At 46.0% G+C, this 21,569-nt stretch overlaps 1 protein-coding gene across 1 annotated transcript in view; it reads left to right on the top strand.

Annotated features, from left to right (window-relative positions):
• The window catches only part of LOC121872728 (UDP-glucosyltransferase 2-like), a 36,961-nt gene that overhangs the window by 8,817 nt on the left and 6,575 nt on the right, over positions 1-21,569 (top strand). Inside the window, exon 2 of the mRNA XM_042375748.1 lies at positions 16,889-17,111. Within this exon, the coding sequence (XP_042231682.1) occupies positions 16,889-17,111 (223 nt within the window). The remainder of the gene's footprint in view (positions 1-16,888; positions 17,112-21,569) is intronic.

Here is a 21,569-nt window from a genome sequence, read left to right as displayed (position 1 = left end):
TGACCTTCACTGCTCCCCGTCTCTACTCCTCCCGCTGGTATTCAAGCACTTCCTCCTGCTTTCCTGTCTCCCTCCCTCCCTCCCTCTCTCTCTCCTTGCCTCCCTCCCTGCTCCTGCCTGTCTCCCTCCCTCCCTCATGTGCCTAGAGGTGATATGAGGCAGTTTGTTGCTGTGCAGAAATCAACGTTGTGTAAAAAAAACGACAAAAGGTGTAACCCGAAGCTAAGATGAGGTAATTTATGCTAACTATGACCTGACTTAACCTAACCTAGTTTAAGTTCATCTAATCTAACCTGGCGTAACCGGACCTAACCTAACCAAACAGATCCATTAGTTTGCCCAATCTGATATTGCAGGCGCCATAGATCCTCAGGGATTTGGCAATATGAAAACTTCCTCCACCACTCACTGTCTTGTCAGGTTTCTGGACTACATATACCGCCATCTAGAAAAACGAAAGACGTCTGTAGCTGTCGCCTTCATTGACTTCACCAAAGCATTTGACCTAGTCGACCACAATTGAGTCATCAACAAAGCTATCGACCTCGGGGCTCGGAGAAGTCTTATACCATGGCTTACAGACTTCCTTAGTGACCGACGCTAAGCCGTACGCTTCCGAGGGGCTGTCTCCATATTTCAGTCACTCACCTGTGGTGTCCCCCAAGGCAACAAGATGGGACCACTCTGCTTCCTTATGCTTATCAATAATGCCCTAAGAGAAACCTCTGCTCGCTGGAAATATGTCGACGACTCCACCATTGGGGTCAGTGTGAACAGCTCGGCTCCCGACTGCACCGCCCTCCAGGATATATTGAACAGTCTCCAAAACTGGGCCACCAACAACCACGTCACCATCAACCATACCAAGACCATGGTTATGCACATCAACCTCTCCACCGAGCTTGTCCCACCTCCCTCCATTACTTTAGGCCCCAACACACTCCAGGTTGTAGACTCCACCAAGCTCCTCGGCGTCACTATACATAACAAACTAAATTGGAAAGCACACGTCTGTACAATTGTCAAATCCTCCAGTTTTCGCCTCCACCTCCCCCATCTCAAGTCCCCCAGAGTACCTGCGCCCGAGCTCCTCAGTGCTGACTCAACATTCATACCTCCCAAGCTCACCTATGCCTCCCCTGCCTGGTCTTCCTCACTAAATGCCACACAAGGTAAACACCTAGAAAAAGTGCAAAAGATGGCATGCAAGATTATTCTCTCCACCTTTTACTCCACATATCAAGAAGAGCTCAATACACTGACCCTCTCGGCTCTCTCTGACCATCACCACGACCTCGTCTGCGATAAACTCTTTATTATCATTCTTCTTCTTCTTCTTCTTCTTCTTCTTCTTATTATTATTATTATTATTATTATTATTATTATTATTATTATTATTATTATTATTATTATTAAGCTCACTTCACAGGCAGACACAGACAAACTAGGAGGCTCACATACACAGACACAGATACACACAGATAGACAGACACAGACACTAAGAGGCCAACCCACCACACAACACGCGCCACGACCCAACAAATCCATTCTGTTAACCCAGGGAGTTGGCCATCCTTGTCACCTGGTTAAGCTTCGTTTAAACTGCCAATTTCCACAGACGGGCGGGTGGGTTTAGGTAGAGGGACACTACTATCACCACCACCACCACTACCATTACTATCACCACTACCACTAACATTGCCACTACTGCTTGGAAGAAGGAGGAAAAAAAGAGGAGGGGGAGAAAGAAAAAGAATAAAAACGGAAACTGCATTCTTATTGGTCTTTTATCATTGGAGGAAAACGGAAACTGAATTCTCGATGGCTAGATAATGACGTGTTTGTTTTTCATCTCAATGGTTACTTCAGGACGCAGTAACTCAGTCAGTTCAGCGTCTTTAATCGTTCAGTAACTCAGTTGATTGATGTTCAGTCAGGTGAATCAGGACGCAGCCATCCTGTGAAGTGTCTCAGTATAACATGACCACAACTACCACCAGTCAACCACCATCACCACAACTACCACTACCTCCAACCATCACTACCACCACCTCCAACCACCACCTCCAACCACCACTACCACCCTCTTCACCTCCGCTTGCGATGATACTGTACCCTCTTGGCATTTCCCTCCGACACCCTGCGTACCTTGCCTGGCCTTACCTGGTGCAATGACCCATCCAGGACCTGACCAGAGACGTCGGGGGTACAGGTAAGGTGCGTGGGTGGGGGATGGGGGGTGGGGTGGGAAGGGGGTTGGCTGACGGAGGAGGGGGGGGGTGGTGCTCTCTTTTTTCTCTCTCTTTCTCTGTCTCTCTCAGGTGATCTAGATAGGTAGGTGAAAGGTGTGTACAGTAGGTACTTTCTCTTCCTCTGTCTCCTATTTTCTTTCTCTACCCTTCTCCTCTCTCTCTCTCTCTCTCAAGATGCCCCAGGAGGCTTCCAAGGTTTCTGTCCTCTATGTATCCCTATGTGTGTGTGTGTGTGTGTGTGTGTGTGTGTGTGTGTGTGTGTGTGTTGCAGGAGGAGGAGGGAGGGAGGGGGGGGGTGGGTGGGGATATTAAGGGTGTCATTGTTCAATGTTTTATAAAGGGTGTTGGTTGGCTATACTGCACGTGTATAGAGATAGCCTCTCCTACACTCAGAATAGCCCAAAAATCTATCCCACAATATATACCCAAGGCCAAAAACCCCCCTCCCTCTATCTCTCCTTCACCAATCATATTGACGTAGATGTAGCCAAGAACACAACGCCCATTTTCACCCCATAATTCTCATATTTAATGCCAGAAAACACTTAATTATCTACGTGAACCTACAGACCAATGATTACAAACGACGTATCAATTTTCTAAGTTAACAAAAGGTAATTATATCATAGATTAACGTATGGACAGGGGGTAGGGACGTTACTTGTCAGGGCAGTGTGTGTGTGTGTGTGTACGTGTGCTTGTAGCAGGCAGACAGACAGGCAGGCGTGCAAGGGCCTGACTGCCACTCTCCACCCCCGTCATCCTCCGGTACCTTATCACCACACAAAAGACTGATGTCCTGCAGCTGCGGCCCTATAATTACACCCGATACATTCCTTTTGTTTATGTCCAGATGGTTGTGAGTGTGTGTGTGTTCTGCGTGTGTGAGTCTTGCATGTGTGTGTGTGTCCTGCGTGCGTGTGTCCTGCGTGAGTGTGTCTTGCATGTGTGTGTGTGTGTCCTGCGTGCGTTCGTGTGTGTCCTCCAAAGGGGTTCGTGTGTGTCCTCCGTGCGTTCTGCTGTGTGTGTCCTGCGTGCGTCTGTGTGTGTCCTGCGTGCGTTCGTGTGTGTCCTGCGTGTGTGTGTCTTGCATGTGTGTGTGTGTGTCCTCCGTACGTTCATGTGTGTCCTCCGTGCGTTCGTGTGTGTCCTCCGTGCGTTCGTGTGTGTCCTGCGTGCGTCTGTGTGTGCCTTAGATGTCGGAGAGTTGAGATAAAAAAAATAAATGGTCAAGTTCAAGGTATTTAAGAGGGGGTCAAGGTCATATATTAGGAGGTAGGTCAGGTACGAGTAGAGGAGGTTATTAGGAGGTTAGGACAAGCAGTTCAAGAGGTTCAAGAGGTCAAGAGGTCAAGAGGTCATAGTCAGGAGAGATGCTGCGTTGGATCTGAAAACTGACTTGTGGTTTACTGTGCCAATAAAGATGATGAGAAGGCAGGATCATACTCTCTCTCTCTCTCTCTCTCTCTCTCTCTCTCTCTCTCTCTCTCTCTCTCTCTCTCTCTCTCTCCCCTCACGTGGATCCCCTAATGACGCAATCGTTGTGGGATTGAGATGGCGACAGTTTGATCACTGTCAACTGTGGCTGTGCTTGTAGTCAGTGCTTGTGTGAGTACTTGTAGCTGTGTTTGTAGATACATTAGGTTAGGTTAGGCTAGGCTAGGTTAGGTTAGGCTAGGCTAGGTTAGGTTAGGCTAGGCTAGGTTAGGTTAGGTTAGGTTAGGTTAATCTTAATGGTGAAATAAACTGAGGGTGTCTAATTTTCAGGTGATCTTTGTTTTGTGTGGCAGTGCATCAGGGGGAGGAGCACCTAGCACTGCCCTACACGTGACAGTGATATTCCATTGGTGTGTGTGTGTGTGTGTGTGTGTGTGTGTGTGTGTGACGAGATTGACCGACGGACGTGTATGATGGTGGGGGGTGTAGGTACGGACGTGCTTGCTTAGACACACCTCCACTCGACATATCACGTACATGACGCACTCTATACTGTGTGTCACTCTTGTAATAAGGAAGACCGTGTTGAATGATGACAAGAGGGACCTAACGTAGTGCTACCACCATCCACTACCACCACTATTACTACCACTATCCACTACTACCACCATTCACTACTATTCCTATTACTACCACCATCCACCACTACCCTTTCTACCACTATTCACTGCTACCACTACCATCACCCTTACCACCATCATCATCGCTACCACCATCCCTACTACCACCATCACCACTACCACCACCTGCAGTCACCCAGCTGCATGAAACAACACTTTCAACAGGTGGTATTACCCTTTATAAACACACACACACACACACACACACACATACACACACACACACATACACACACACACACACACACACACACACACGTACACATTAGTTATTATTGTTTCTGGGTCTCATAGTGGTCAATATCTCATCACCTAGGTTGGATTTATACCCGGGTTACGATAGGGCGAATAAATCAGAATAAAATAAACGATATCGCTATTATTTCGCTATTAGGCTTCAGTGAGGCAAAAAAAATATATAAAAAAAAGCTACTCAACACGAAACAGGAATTTAAGAACCTAACTAGGTAATTATGTAGTTAGAAAACACGCTAAGGGGAACCAGATCCATCCCATCCTCCTCCTTCAAGTAAAAGTTGTGGGATGGTCAGTGGCGAGTCAGGCACTGTGCTATGTGTAGTGAGGAGAAAGAGTTAGAAAATGGTGTGTTTACCCTTGGAACTGCGGCAGCCATTTTGAACAGTATTCCCGGGGTTGTTTTTCTTGTGTTGGGGTCAGGAATTATCTGTGAGTATTATTTAAGTATTGGTATTATCCAGCACGTCCCGGCCATTGTTTATAAATACCCCAGCCAGTCATTTATTTATTTATTTTTATTAATTGCCGTGGGAATTCCTAGTGTGATAATAATTATTTAAGTGAGTTTATGATTTTGCCTTTTTACCTCTTGAGTACGATGACTTAACCCTCTGAGTACGATGACTTAACCCTCTGAGTACGATGACTTAACCCCTTGAGTACGACGACTTAACCCTTTGAGTACGAGGACTTAACCCCTTGAGCAGATGAATCAAACCCTCTATGGAGCGATGACTTAAACTTCTGGAGCATTGATGATTTCAACCCCTGAGTACGATGACTTAACCCTGGAGGCCGATGGGATCAACCTCCTGGAGTACGAGGGATTCAACCCTGAGTACGATGACTTAACCCTTTGAGTACGATGACTTAACCCTCTGAGTACGAGGACTTAACCCCTTGAGTACGATGACTTAACCCTTTGAGTACGATGACTTAACCCTTTGAGTACGATGACTTAACCCTTTGAGTACGATGACTTAACCCTTTGAGTACGAGGACTTAACCCCTTGAATCTTCCCACGTCCCTGTTTTAGGAGAATCAGGTGTGGTGGCGGCCTCTCAGGAATGTTGTCACTACCCTAAAAGCGACCCAGCGCCAGTAGTAGCATTCACTAGCGCCAGACGAACCCCCGTTCCCACCCTGCCAGACAAACGTTCACTTCCTCTTCTTGCTTTCATTGATATTAAGTAATTGCACCATACGAACAATAGTGACAAGTGTGATGACTATAGCCAGACGAACGTTCGCTTCCCTTTCGTCCAACACTGGCGCTCTTTCATATTGCGGGAGGATCTGTGTAGGTAAGTCCTCATGACCAGGAATGTGGAGGTGTTTGTGATTATATAATAGGTAGTGACTGTGTGTTTGTGTGTGTGTGTGTGTGTGTGTGTGTGTGTGTGTGTGTGGCCATCTCATCTGTAACTAAAGAATATATACACCACGAAGCACCTTGACGCTACCTGATGACTGCAAACATAGGAAAAGTGCCTTAGGGTCGTGAGAGTCGAGGTGGTGGTGGTGCCAGTAAGCCTTTGTGAACTAACGACCATGAGACTTTGTAGGTCACCGTGGCCTTCCTGGACGTACCCTCATGCAAGTCCTCCATCTGTCATCCCCAACACCACCTCCTTCGTGTCATATCTGGCCGGGAAACACTCTTATGGTGTCCGTGATAGCACATTAAGGACGCCCCTTGAGAGGAATACAAAAAAAGTTGTTGTAATTGTCATTGTTTAGACCGACAGGGAGTTCTGCATCCAGGAAGTTCAGTTTTTTTATTGTTTTATAGCAATTTCGTGCCTGCAGACGTCCTTGTCTTGTGCAAGGCGGTGGTGCCACGCCTTCTGGACCAGCCTGGGCGTCTTGGTTCACTTGCTAGGATCGTTTAGGCTCTGATATAGAGATTTTGTTGGATGAGTTATGTTATATATCTGTTATCCCTGGCCAAGTAGGGTCAGTGTGGGAGGTGGAGGGGTGGAAGGCAGGAGACAGAGAGTGTGGCACCATCGTTTGAGACTGGAAGGTTACCGTGTACCCAAAACCCTTGGTCGCTAAGCTGCAGTGGTGACAGGTCCCCCTCCATCCACCCCACAACTAGACTAAGACAGACTCTGGAGCCTCATAAGATCAATCAATAGCCTAGGGAGTACCTGGATCATCACCTGTAAGAGTCTTTTGTGTGGTGAAGCCTATATAACATGTGTGGGGAGGCGCGCGTGGTGATGGGGGGAGGGTGTTGTGGTGGCCTCGGGGGATATAGGGTACATATAGGGTACACATCCAGTGGACCCACAAGACTCTTGCTGCAGCTGATCCCGCGGCGGCCGACAACAACCTTCAGTCTTCCTCCACTCACCGTGACAAAGAGAATATCTAACAAATATCTTAAGAAACTAACGTGAATAATCTTCCTGGTGTTTGACTACCGAGAGGAGCTAGGGAGGGAAAGATGAGGAGGTGTTGATGGAAGAAACAGGCCTCAGGAGTCATCAGTTGGAGATAGTTATGGTATAGTGTTGCAGGTGGTGGCTGTAGGGGTGAGTCAGGGTACACGCTAGGGGAGTAGGTGAAGGTGAGAGTCAACCTGCAGCCAGCACTCACTTCTGGCCATGGATACAACGGAAAAGACCCTCAGGATAAAGGACTCTGTGCCTGCTCCACCCCGCCCCCATCTCTAGGTCACACCAGGTAGAGGGGACACCACACATACACCTAGAGACTGTGACGAGACTTAATGATAAGATCGAGTGTATGTGCTTGACGCTGACGAACAACAGCTCCCTCAACCATAAAGTGATCCAAGCGAGTTAGAAAAAACGCCCACCCACCCACACACCCACACGCTACTCAACAACTGCACAGACGAAAACAGAGACGGCAATAACAACCACCTCGTTTTATAACACCATCATCATCACCATCATCATCACCATCATCATCATCACCATCATCACCATCACCATCATCATCATCACCACCATCACCACCACCATCACAACCATTGGGCCGTATTTCTGACATATTCCATTACTCTAAGCATAATTCCCTTCTGTCTGTCATTACTACAATACTAAAACCTTTCCTGGGAATTTGTCGAGGTGAGGTGTGAGGTGTGAGGTGTGAGGTGTGAGGTAAGTTTTTTAGGTAGGGATGGAGGTGGAGGGGGGGAGGGGGAAGGGGAGGGGAGGGGGAGGGGGGGATCATACCATTTTTGTGTTTCCTAGAATATTGAGGAGTAAATCGATGCAAGCGAACCATTCCAGCGACCACAGATGTTAGACACCATCATCCCAGCGAACAACAACAAAAATATATATATATGTGTGTTCCATTGTTTTTTTTGTTGTACTTTTACGAAGACTGGACGAAATTGGGGTACAAATCCTTAAATACTCACCAATGCTTGAAGGTTCCAATGTCTTAAACGCTATATGTACCATTCCAGGGTTACATTGGTTAAATCATGCTTAATCATTCCAAGGTTACAATACTTAAAGAGTAGCACCGTTTGTTATTTCAAGGTTACAATGTTCACAGGCTAAATTGCCCCATAGTTACGTTGTTCCAAGGTTACATTTTAAACTGACTGTGGTTGTTTGTACAGGAAAAGTTTACTGTAGTGTGAAAGTATAAAACGAAAGCTTAGAGTAAGAGTATTGAGGAAATTATCAGTAACGGTCATAAAAAACTTTTCTAACGAGTGACGTGTATTAATGATGTATTAATGACGTGTATTGATGACGTTGTTGATGACGTGTATTTAATGACGTGTTTATGTGACGTGTATTAATGACGTGTATTGATGACGTGGATTTGATGACGTGTATTTGATGACGTGTTTGTGACGACGTGGTCCAGATGGATAGAAAAATAAAAGTAGTAGTGTTTGAGTAGTAGGGGGTGGGGGGAGGGAAAGGGTGTGTTAGTTACGTATATCATCTATCCTTTGTTATTGGGTGATGTCAATGCTCACGTGAGAGGATCCACATTCTCTTAAGGTCGGGATTCAGTGGGATGGGGAGCCACTTGTTGTGTTGATGAGTATTACCTGTTAGTGAGGGAAGGAGAGAGGGAGGGAGAGAGCGAGGAAAGGAGAGGAAATTGGAAGGAGGAAGGAACGAAGAGAGAAAGGAAGTTAAGAAAAAACGAAAGAAAGAAAGAAAACAAAAAGAGAAAGGAAGGAGGTAGTAAGTGCCTTCACCCTGTAAAACAAAATAACATCACCACGAACCTAAATCATCTTCTGATAACCTACTAACTGTCTCGTGTATAGCTGAGTGTTTGCATGACACCGCCTGGGTACATTCATGGAAGTTGAGAAAGGCCTGGCTGAAAACCTTGGCTCTGTGGCTTCCCAGAAAGGTCGTGTTAATATCGGTGTTATTCTGTAATTTCATCTTTATTTTTTCTTCAGACATCTTGGTTAGTTTCAGTGGTAAGAATGTGGTTTATGGAGGCTAGGATGTAAGTTTGGTGCCTAGGATGTGAGTTTTGGAGGCTAGGATGTAAATTTGGTGCCTAGGATGTGATTTTGGAGGCTAGGATGTAAGTTTGGTGCCTGGATGTGAGTTTTGGAGGCTAGGATGTAAGTTGGTGCCTAGGATTAAGTTTGGAGGCTAGGATGTAAATTTGGTGCCTAGGATGTGAGTTTTGGAGGCTAGGATGTAAGTTTGGTGCCTAGGATGTGAGTTTTGGAGCTAGGATGTAAGTTTGGTGCCCAGGATGTGAGTTTATGGAGGCTGGATGTAGTTTGGTGCCAGGATGTGAGTTTTGAAGCTAGGATGTAAGTTTGGTGCCTAGGATGTGAGTTTTGGAGGCTAGGATGTAAGTTTGGTGCCTAAGATGTGAGTTTTTGGAGCTAGGATGTAAGTTTGGTGCCTAGGATGTGTTTTGGTAGCTAGGATGTGTTTTGGTAGCTAGGATGCGTATTGGTAGCTAGGATGTGAGTGTTGATAGCTAGAATGTGAGTTTTGGTGGCTAGGATGAATTTTGGCGCGAAGAATGTAAACTTTACCGCCAAAATAAACACACATCGGTATCCATTTGCCTGTGGTGAGTGTCTTGTGGTCACTCAGCTCTCGTGAACCTGTGCCGTAAACCGGTAAGTTACCAGTGAGATTCATCTTACAAATTTGGGAGATATCGATAGGAAACTTGTCCTCTTGAAACAGGTCTTTATATACACAGTTAGATATACATTTTGTGATGTTTATAACTAATTTATATATGTATATTTTGTTGTATTTATAATGTTTTTAGTTCCCTGCCTTACCTCACTTCTCGCCCACCCTTACTCCCACCTCCTGCCTTACCTCACCTCGCCCACCCCAGCCCCTAGCCTCCCTGCCTTACCTCACTTCGCCCACCCTTACCTCTACCTCCTGCCCACCCTCACTTCTCGCCCACCCTTACCTCCTCACCTCCCTGCCTTACCTCTAGCTCCTGCCTTACCTCACTTCGCCTCCTTACTCCCACCTCCTGCCTCACCTCTAGCTCCTCCCTACTCCCACCTCCTGCCTTACCCCAGCTCCTGCTCCACCCCTCTCTCGCCCTCCCTCACCCCACCCTCCCTCCCTGCCTACCTCTAGCTCCTGCCTCCTCCCACCCCTTACCTCAACCTCCCTGCCTCCCTCCCACCCCCACCTCTAGCTACAGGATTGAGAGAGTTTAATCAAGCAGGCTGTTACTATTCTCACCCTGCCAGCCTTCCTATACCTTACAGGCTGAATGGTGAGAAACCTTCTGAAGAAACCTGTAGTTCTCTCTTTGGTTTCTCAGTCAGGTTTTTGTGGTGGTAGGGGTGGTGATTGTGGTAGTGAGGGTAGTAGCGATAGCATGAGGTGATTATGTTGTCAGGTGGCATGTGAGTGTGTGTGTGTGTGTGTGTGTGTGAGTGTGTGTGTGTGTGTAAAATAATAATAATAATAATAATAATAATTAACGGTTTATTGAAAGAGCTTGGCAGCCAGAAGGCTGAAAATATACAGTTACATATTTGGGGAATGTGTGTGTGTGTGTGTGTGTGTGTGTGTGTGTGTCTCACTGCACGCGGGGATGGAAATATACATATGTAAGGTTTAAGTGCATCCACACACACACCCCCCCCCACACACACACCCACACCCCCCACACACACACCCACACACACCCACACCCCCCACACACACACACACCCACAACCCCCACACACACACCCTCTGAAACACTCAATCACGCTGATAATTGTTTATTAAAAGGTCATAGAGACTATAAGTGTCCTATCATTACCTCTTGACTACTGCTGATAAAAACAACACGTAATTCGCCAACTTATTATACAAACGGGCAACTCACAGGTACCTTAAAGATAAAATATCCTTATATAAAATATCAGGTCTAACTCAAGTGATTAATAGATAACTGCACGTCGGTAGGAATTTGTATAATTTGGTGATTGATTGATATTAATGGTGGTTCTTTTATTCGATAATGGCGGCGATGGAATGATGTTGCCAGTTATTGTTTTTCACGATGGATTATTGTGGTTTAGATGGGGAGTTCAGGGTCGATTCTTGTGAGAAAAACATTAAAAAAAACTTTCCTCTTGGATAATGTTTTCCTAGCAGTAAATTTTCAGTTAACATGAACGCTCTTACGATAATTAAATTTAAAAAACGGAGTCACGTCAGATATTTTATCTTTACTTTACATTTCGCGATTATGAATTTACTTTTTTGAGATTGAAATTCCTATATGGCGTTATCGAATAATTGATATTTTGTTGTTTTAATTTCAGCAAACATGAATTCTGTAGTAAACAAACACTAGTGTACTGGACGGAAAGATATATTTCATGGGTCACTCGTAAGTCCTAATAAACCCTAATTTATCTAATAGGAATCAGTCCCATTAGGATTTGGGGCTGTTTGGAGCTCATATTATACTGGTAAGGGCTATGTTGGGTGAGGGTAAGGCCTATTAGATAATATTAACTCAGAGCCTATTAGTACTGGAGGCTTATTAAATTGATTAATAGAAAATGGGATAAAATTGTCAACACAGAAAATGGACAGAGAAAAATGGGGTTCGTGTGTGTGTGTGTGTGTGTGTGTGTGTGTGTGTGTGTGTGTGTGTGTGATAGATAGATGAAGTGAATTAAGATCATGATTGGTGGAGGTGATAAGAAGAGGAGGGGGTATTAGATAAGGTACAGTGCTTTTGTTGATAAGGAAATGAGACTTGATGTTTGTTATGGCATGCGGTGGCCCTGAACTGAGAGAGAGAGAGAGAGACCTTACACAGCTCAAACTTACAATTTCACCTATAACCTCTTACCAGATCTCAACCAATCATAGAGTAGGGCTTATCTATTCTCTATAAGGCTCCATCGAGTACCTTAAGGGTCAAATCACCTCCTTAAGTTGCTCTTTTAACTACCCATCTCTCTTTACGTGGCTGGTTAGCGTCTCTAGAAATCACAGTGTGTGTGTGTGTGTGTGTGTGTGTGTGTGTTACGTAACCTATTTGTCTGTCACGCGTTCACACAATCACTAGTTGTTGGCTTATCTGTGTTTATCAATCATGCTATACAACTGGAGTGTGTGTGTGTGTGTGTGTGTGTGTGTGTGTGTCTCATTGCTACACTCCAAGGTACACTTTCACCTACACACCACCCCCACCAACACATCCACATACACACACCTACCTGTACACACACACACACCTACACACCCCCCACACTCACACACCCACACACCCACACCCACACACCCACACCTACACACACACACCCACACCTACACACACACAACCAAACAATTACCGGATTCAGAACTTTAAGAGGTCAGAATGCCTTAAAATACCTGAGTTAAATTGTGATAAAAATAGAGATTCTTAGAAGTTGTGGCTGTAATTATTTGATCTTAGTGAGTAGAAAAAGTTTATAGTATCTGATTGACTAAATAAACATTCAAGATTATTTTGTCTCTTCCCTTAGTACTATCAACCCCCCTTTATGAGTACTATTACCTCACCCTTCGTACTCTTACATCCCTTAGTACAGGTATATGTAGAGAGTTCAGGTGTGATTAGAAAGTACAAGTGTAGTAGAAAAGCCACCTGGGTGTTGAGTACAGAATGTTACTCACCAATTGTACTCACACAGACTCACAAGTGTTAACTCCCCCAAATACCTGACTGACGCATCTGTAAATTTATTTGTTTTGCGTTTATCTTACGTAAGCAATCTGGCCTGGGTGTCCTCTTGAGACCGATACAGGGGAAATATTCTTCAGTAAGTTTGTAAGGCGTTGAGTTTACCTGTTGGTTAGGTTTGGTTAGGTTAGGTTAGGTTTGGTTAGGTTTGGTTAGGTTAGGTTTGGTTAGGTTAGGTTTGGTTAGGTTAGGTTAGGTTAGGTTAGGTTAGGTTAGTGATGGAAACAACGTCTTTTATACTCTGTTATATTTTTTTTCCTCTTATTTCCTCTCTCGCTTCTTGGCCTCTTATCTGTTTTGTTTTCCTCTTTGATGTTTCTCTTCTCCTTTGTTCCCTCCTACGTAAAAACTGGGAGAGGAGGAAGTATGAATGAATAGTGAATAGGTAGACAGAGAGAGCTTGTGTGTGGTGAGGGAGGGGGACCTGGCATAACCTTGTTGTGGCAGTGGTCAGGGCAATGAACCTCCTCTCCTGTCCTCCCGTATATGCTGTACCCTCCCCCCCCTCCCCAGTGCCAGTGCCGGTGTGTGAAGGAAGCACGTGTTGGTTGATGATGGTGAGGTCAGTGCCCCTTCTGTCCTGACCCATATAATATAGTGTACCCTAAGCAATGCCTGACCCATAGTAACCCCTTTGGACCTCCGTACCCTTCCCCCCTCCCCCTAGTGCCAGGATGTAAACACGCGTTCTGGTCGTCAGGTCATCAACCTTCCTGTCCTATATATTGTGTACCCTACAGTAGACTCAGTGCCTCCCCCTATCTCCCCCCTCACCTCCACACCCCTGTCCTACACATGACCCTCTCCTCCCCCTCACCCCTCACACCCCCTGTCCCTACCTGACCCCTCTCCTCCCCCCCCTCACCCCTCCACACCCCTGTCTACATGACCCCTCCCCCTCACCCCTCCCACACCCCTGTCCTACATGACCCCTCTCTCCCCCCCTCACCCCTCACACCCCTGTCCCTACACTGACCCCTCTCCCTCCCCCCCCCCCCTCACCCCTCCACACCCCTGTCTACATGACCCCTCTCCTCCTCCCCCTCACCCCCACCCCTATTTCATGACCCCTCTCTCCCCGTGTTAGTAAGTACATGGTCGAACGCCCACAGTACATGGTGATGGTAGGATCAGTATTTCTGTCACATATATTTATATAATTTACCAAGACTCCATAGCCTCCCTCCTCCTCCTCCTCCTCCTCCTCCTCCTCCTCCTCCTCCTCCTCCTCCTCCTCCTCCTCCTCCTCCTCCTCCCCCTCCCCCTCCCCCTCTCCCGTGCTGTCAGTGCCAACCAGAGGTGCGTATGGGGCCAATAGATGAAGCAAAAACATTCAGAACTACGTCAGCTCTGTCAGTGTAGGGGAGGAAGGGGGGCGGGTGACAGACTACATCACCTAACACCTTCACGATATCTTAGTCCCGGTTCAGCTTCGTCGCCATATTACCCACTAGAGGATTAAAAGGACCAATTAAACGCGTTCTAGTTCCCATAGATCAATTAGATGAGTTCTTGCATGACCCTATTAACGAGAGAACCTAATTAACGAGGCCCTTAAGGAACCAGGACTCGGGTGAACCAGGGTCCTGACACACACACAGAGATATAAGGTCATCACACCTTTATCATAACCAAGGTAAATTGAACCTAACTCTTCCCCTTGAATTGCATAATGCTCTTCCCGGATGACATAACACACTCGCTGCTACACACTCACGGGTTAACACACTTATGGGGTTTTAACACATTTATAGAGTTTGCACACACTAAATATTAACACACTCACAGGTTTAACGTACTCACAGGGCTGACACACTCGCTGCTACACACTCACAGGGTTCACACACACTACCTAACCCCACAAATATAAATAGGGAGACGTCATCATAAATCTAGTGACGTCATCATAAATCTAGTGACGTCATCATAAATCTAGTGACGTCATCATAAATCTTGTGGCACTATGCTGAAATCTGTACATCATACTTACTAAATCTGATGGTTTATATAATGTAATCTGTACTACCTCTTACGGTCAGTCTAATGTCCTTTTGTTTGGTCTGAGGATTGGCAACCACAGCCCTCTCCCCTAACTCCATCCATCCCAGCCATCCATCCCAGCCATCCATCCCAGCCATCCATCCCAGCCATCCATCCCAACCATCCATCAGCCATCCATCAGCCATCCATCCAACCATCATCAGCCATCCATCAACCATCCATCCCAGCCATCCATCCCAGCCATTCATCCCAGCCATCCATCAGCCATCCATCCCAGCCATCCATCAGCCATCCATCAACCATCATCAGCCATCATCAACCATCTCCATCAGCCATCCATCAGCCATCCATCCCAGCCATCCGCTTCAACCATCCATCCCAGCCATCCATCCCAGCCATCCATCCCAGCCATTCATCAGCCATTCATCAACCATCCATCAGCCATCATCAACCATACATCCCAGCCATTCATCTGACCATCCATCCCAGCCATTCATCCCAGCCATCCATCCCAGCCATCCATCCCAGCCATCCATCCCAGCCATCCATCAGCCATCCATCAGCCATCCATCCCAGCCATCCATCAACCATCCATCCCAGCCATCCATCAACCATCCATCAGCCATCCATCCCAGCCATCCATCCCAGCCATTCATCAGCCATCCATCAGCCATCGCCAGCCATCCATCAGCCATCCTCCAGCCATCCATCAGCCATCCATCCTTCATCCATCCCAGCCATTCATCCCAACCATCCATCGACCATGCATCAGCCATTCTCAGCCATCCATCCCAGCCATCCATCCCAGCCATTCATCCCAGCCTCTTCTTCCCCAAACATTACTCATTAACATCTCAATTCTTATTTCTCAACTGAATTACCATCATTAGTAAACCCTTTCTATCTAATTACCACAGGTATTACGAGTATAATTATCACCAAGCATTATAGAACAGACAGATAGACAGGCAGACAGGCAGACAGACAGGCAGACAGACAGACAGACAGACAGACAGACAGGTAGACATTCACCTTTCAGTAACCAGAAAGACGTGATATGATGAGTGTTAGTGTACAGTGACCCTACCTACCTCTTCCCCTCCCTCCCCTCTTCACTTCCTCATCACCCCCCTCTTCCTTCCCCCTCTTCTCCTCCTCCTCACCCCCCTCTTCCTTCCCCCTCCTTCTCTTCCTCCTCACCCCTCTTCCTCCCCCTCTTCACTTCCTCTCCCCCCCTCTTCCTTTCCCCTCTTCTCCTCCTCCCTCACCCCCCTCTTCCTTCCCCCCTCTTCTCTTCCTCCTCACCCCCCCTCTTCCTTCCCCCCCTCTTCTCCTCCTCATCACCCCCTCTTCCTCCTCCTCCTCACCCCTCTTCTCCCTCCCTCCTCCACCCCTCTTCCTTCCCCCCCTCCTGCTCCTCCTTATCACACCCCCCCCTCTTCCTCTCCCCATCCTCCTCGTCGCCGTCGTGGTACAGAGGGTACGTTGCCTTATGTAACTTTGAGGTCATGGGTTCGAAATGCTGTTGCTAGTAGGGAGGTGTGTCCGGTGTCGCTAGTGAGAGATAGGGGGGTAGGGGGGTAGAGAGAGAGGGTAGAGATAGAGAGAGAGAGAGAGAGAGAGAGAGAGAGGGCAGGACAGGGCAGGGCAGGGCAATAGGAGTCACTGACCTGCCCAAGTCTTTAAGTGTAAAATTGAAAGTTGATTTTGTTTTCGTCAATCACTATGGAATCACAAAAAAAAGCGCCTGGTGATTGATTATAAATGGTTATTAAAATACAAATTATTACATATTTTTTTTTTACAGATGGTTTAGTTAGTAATTGAAATAGAGTCTAGTAGGATTTTTTTTAATTAATTGAAAGTTAAGACCAATTTTTTATTATTTTCTAATTGTGAATTTTTAAAAGTATATTAATAAGTAACTTAAATCTGAAGTATTATTGATTTTGACCATTAATTGATATTCCATTTGTAATATATTTCCTGTAGGAGGTAAATTTTAATGTATTTCCTGAAGGAGTCAATCTCGAATGCTAAAATAATCCTGAACTGTGTTGCAGGATGTGGCAGAGTGGATGGAGGGCGCTGGGGAGGCTGGGGTCGTGTACTTCAGCTTAGGATCCTTCCAGAAGACCTCTAGGATCCCTGCCAAGTACCGTGAGGTCCTTATGGAAGCCTTTTCCCGCCTCCCCCACCGTGTCCTTATCAAGTACGGCGAGAGTGACGTACAATTCCCTCCCAACGTCCGTGCTTTCCCCTGGCTGCCTCAACAGGATATTTTAGGTGAGTTTTTATATTTTTTCCCGTGCTTCAAGAGGAGGTGTTCAATGTTCTTCAGGACGAGTTCTTGTGTTCACCAAAATTAAGAAAGTTTGTGGTGATTTTATTTTTTGTTCTTACGTTCTGTAATAGAAAGTTTGTTGCCGTAAAGGTACTTTTTAGTCATCAAAAAGGAAAGTTCTTGACGAGGAAACTTTCTAACATCAAAAAGAAAGTTTATGGTGAGTGTTCGCTCTTAAGTTCACCTGTAGAAAGTTTTTATGTGAATGCTTGTTCTTACTTTCACCTTTAGAACACAAATAAAAAGAAAGCATTGAAATCTGACACAAACAAAGGGAAAATAACGTGGAAATCTGACACAAAAACCAAAGAAAATATTAAAATCTGACACAAAAACAGAACAATAAATCTGACACAAACAAAACATACATGCATACATACATACACAAAATATACATGCATACATACATACACAAAACATACATACACAAAACATACATACACACATACAGGTCGTGGAGCACTACATTGCATTGTGTGAGTTGTAAAGTGCATCTCGTCTCTATATGATGACCCACACTGCATCATGAGTGACAGATCTTACTCCTGCTCCTTCACCTCCTTCTCTTCCCCCCTTTTACTTCTCTTCCCTTCTCATTCTCCTTCCCTCCTTCTACTCTTCCTACGCCTCTCCCTCCCTCCTCCCCTTCCTCCTACTACTCCTTCCTCTCCTTCTTCTCCTCCTCTCCTCCTCCTCTTCTACTCCCCCCCATCTCCCACCCCCCCTCGCCTTCATCCTCTACACTACACCTACACTTGGGGTTGTGTATACCTCCCAGGGTGTGTGTGTGTGTGTGTGTGTGTACATTGGGAATCCCCTTGAGTACACCCAGTCACTAGAACTATACACTGACTGTCATAAATATACCAGGAAAACCACGATATTAAACTGAACTGACAGTTAGAGTGGAGGGAATAGGCTGCGTGATCATCTGTACTCTGGCATGACCTGTACTCTGGCATGACCTGTACTCTGACATGACCTGTACTCTGGCATGACCTGTACTCTGGCACGACCTGTACTCTGGCATAACCTGTAGTCTGTTGACCTCTACGTGACCCAGAGTACATTATTACAGGTCGACCACAGCTGATAAGATTGACTGATAAAGTGATGGCCCAGCAATATTTCGGGTGCATTGTGGGCTGGCCATGGGTGTTGGGTGGCCATGGGTGTTGGTTGCCCATGGGTGTTAGTTGGCTATGGGTGTTAGGTGGCCATGGGTGTAATGTGGCCAAGTGTATATCTCAAAACTGCAGTGAAGAAAGTGGAATATCTGTCTGTCTGTCTGTCTGTCTGTCTGTCTGTCTGCCTGTCTGTCTGTCTGTCTGTCTGTCTGTCTGTCTGTCTGTCTGTCTGTCTGTCTGTCTGTCTGAGGGAGGGAACATCAGCAGCCACTGAAGGTCACTTGTTCTTGCCTTCCACCAGGGTGTTTATCTACTGCTTCCGCCATCACCCTTTTCGCCCCCAGGGAGGGATGGAGCCACCAGGGAGAAGGGAGAACAAAGGGGGAGCCATGGGTGAGGGAGGAAGAGAAGGGAGCCAGGAACAAGGGAGAAGAGGGAGGGTAATGAACGAGGGAGGAAGAGAAGGGAGCCAGGAACAGGGGAGAAGAGGGAGGGTAATGAACGAGGGAGGATAGGGACAACAGGATGAGGGAGAGTAAAGGAGAGGGAGAGTTAGGCTGACCTTTTCATTGGTCGAGGGAAAACAAAAGAGTCATCATCACCACCATCATCATCGTCATCATCATCATCATCATCGTCATCATCATCATCATCATCACCATCATCATCGTCATCATCATCACCACCATCATCATCGTCATCATCACCACCACCATCATCATCATCATCATCATCATCATCATCATCTGCTTGTCATTCTGTTCTTGCGATACGCTTAAAGGAATGAATGTTTACCCCTACGAATATTGTAGACAATACCTAAAACAACTTCCTGGTGTTTAATGGTATTGTTTTAAGGTTTTTTTTTTACAGCTGATGCTTTAACATTTTAGGGACATCTAGGTGTATAAAGGGTATTTTAGGGATGGCAGCCTCAGTGGGTTTATCATATAATTTAAGGTTATATATTTTAAAGAAATGATATTGATTTTATTTTAGGCTCGTGATCCTCGTCATCTTCCAGGGGGACTTTAGGTCCAGTTTTAAGGTTCATACTTGGGTATCAGGGGTTTAGGGGATTTCTAAAGGTTTGACTCCATTTTAGGTCCAGTTATAAGGGTGAAATTGGTTTTCATGTCGGAACTCTGGTGTTGATGAAGGCAAATGGGTCTCAGTGTGTGGGTTTTACTGCGTTCATCATGACTCTGAGGTACTCTGTGTGTGTGTGTGTGTGTGTGTGTGTGTGACATTAATATTTGTCATCTTTGCTGTTCATTCAATAACACGTATTAAGAAGTTAGTTTCCAGTCTGCTTTCAAAGGTAAATCCTATCACCTGTGTTTATATTGTATACCTGTACCCTATGTGAAATAAATAGAGTAAAAGTTTCAGGTGTTTCGTTAAGTCTCCAAGAAATCTTAGTTCGTCTCCATGAAGGTTGGGGAGGGGGGAGGGAGGGAGGAGGTAGTTTGGAGACAAAGCACGACTCTAGTTCTTGTGATAGAGGTGGGGTTGTGGCTATAGTCTCACACTATACACACTTTTTACGTTATCTTATCAGCTTGAGACACACAGACACACACACACACACACACACACACACACACGCACACACACACACACACACACACACACACACACACACACCATGATAATGCTTCCCTCCGTTGCCATAACTTGATACAAAAATCAGTCAGTCGTAAACCCGCCAGCATTGAATACCCGTGACTTTTGTTGGGGCTGCTTTAAAGGCGGAGTGCCGCCCCCCCCCTCCTCCCAGCACACCAGGTCGAGGCGTATTCCAGATAGGATACGCGAACACGAAAAGACACACTGATCGGTATACGTGAAATGCGTATATGCGGGTCAAGCACATAGCCTTCACCTCCCGTGCAACACAATCAGGTTGGGTACGTTCCGTGACGCGTCGTGGGGAGCGATGTCTCCGGGGCCATAACCAAGATAAGAATAGGGGGATCCAACCCTACCGCTCACACCACCACCGCGCCGCGACCTCCGAGCTCCCTTCTTAAACCGCCCCCTCCCTCCCTCCCTCGTTCTTTCTCCCTCTTCCCTCCTTCTCTCCCTCTTTCTCTGCTTCCTCCCTCCTCCTAACATCTCTCTAATTCACGTTTTCCCTGTCTTTCAATTAAGCAAGGAAGAGGCGGGGGATGGGTGAATGACGTAATGTTAATTAGTGTCACTGGCCGCCATTACGATAGGACGTCAGGTTATTTACGATCTTCTGATAAGTATAAACAAAACAGATTATTATTTTTTTGTTTTTCATCTCCGTAATCGGCTATAAAGCGACATGAATAGAATAGATATTAACCTCGAATGAACTGACCTAATTAGGGAGAGTTTTAGGTCAAGATTCGAGTTTTACGTCACAGTTTAAATAAGGTCAACGTAAAAAAAAGAGAAGTTCCAATACAATTCCTAAAAATATACAGACATACACAGATTCGAAATTACTTTGAGTTAAGAGAATTTTTTGAGTTAGGAGTTCGTTATAATTACGTAGTCAGGACCCAGCTCACCCTAACACCACCCACTGTAATGCATATTGATGACGGAATCTTGGGGGCACATATGACCCCTTGGCCTTGAGTGTACACAGATGCCTAGTACTCAACAGGTGTTTTAGTGGGTGTTACTAGTACTCAACAGGTGTTTTGTGAGAGGGCCATAGATTTTTAGACCCTGGACCACAGAGGAAAGACCATGGACCATAAACCAAGGTTAATAATTATGTCCTTTGATTTCACTAGGACAAGTTAAGGGGTACTGGATTCCTACGTCACACACACACACACACACACACACACACACACACACACACACACACACACACACAAGGACCCACATACCCAGCACAAAAAGCTTCGTCATGCTTGGAGTTTACTGAGAGTCAAAGCTTCTGCTGTTTCTGCCTGCTGCTGCTTCTGCTGTATTTACTGCTGTTCAACTTACTCTCTTGGTTTCTGTTACCGTTGTTACTGTTACTACCAACGGATCCCTGTTTACGGTAATCGATATACTGTATTTTCTTGTTGTGCCTTGAGTGGGCAGATGTCACGTCCCACTCCCATGTCCACTCCCACTCCTACACCCACTCTTACACCTACTCCTACGCCCACTCCTGCACTCACCCCTACTCATTGAGCCAGTGACGTCATCCAGGAGGGCGTAACTACAGGGATGTCGCTCGTGTTTTTGCGCTCTTTGTGGCGAAGATGTATTATTGGAACACCCAAATGCGCGAGTGGG

This window comes from Homarus americanus, unplaced genomic scaffold (assembly GCF_018991925.1).
Source record: "Homarus americanus isolate GMGI-L3 unplaced genomic scaffold, GMGI_Hamer_2.0 scaffold55640, whole genome shotgun sequence".
Taxonomy (NCBI): Eukaryota; Metazoa; Arthropoda; class Malacostraca; order Decapoda; family Nephropidae; genus Homarus; species Homarus americanus.
Note: the sequence above shows the minus strand (reverse complement) of the source record. Positions and strands in the feature narration are given on the sequence as shown.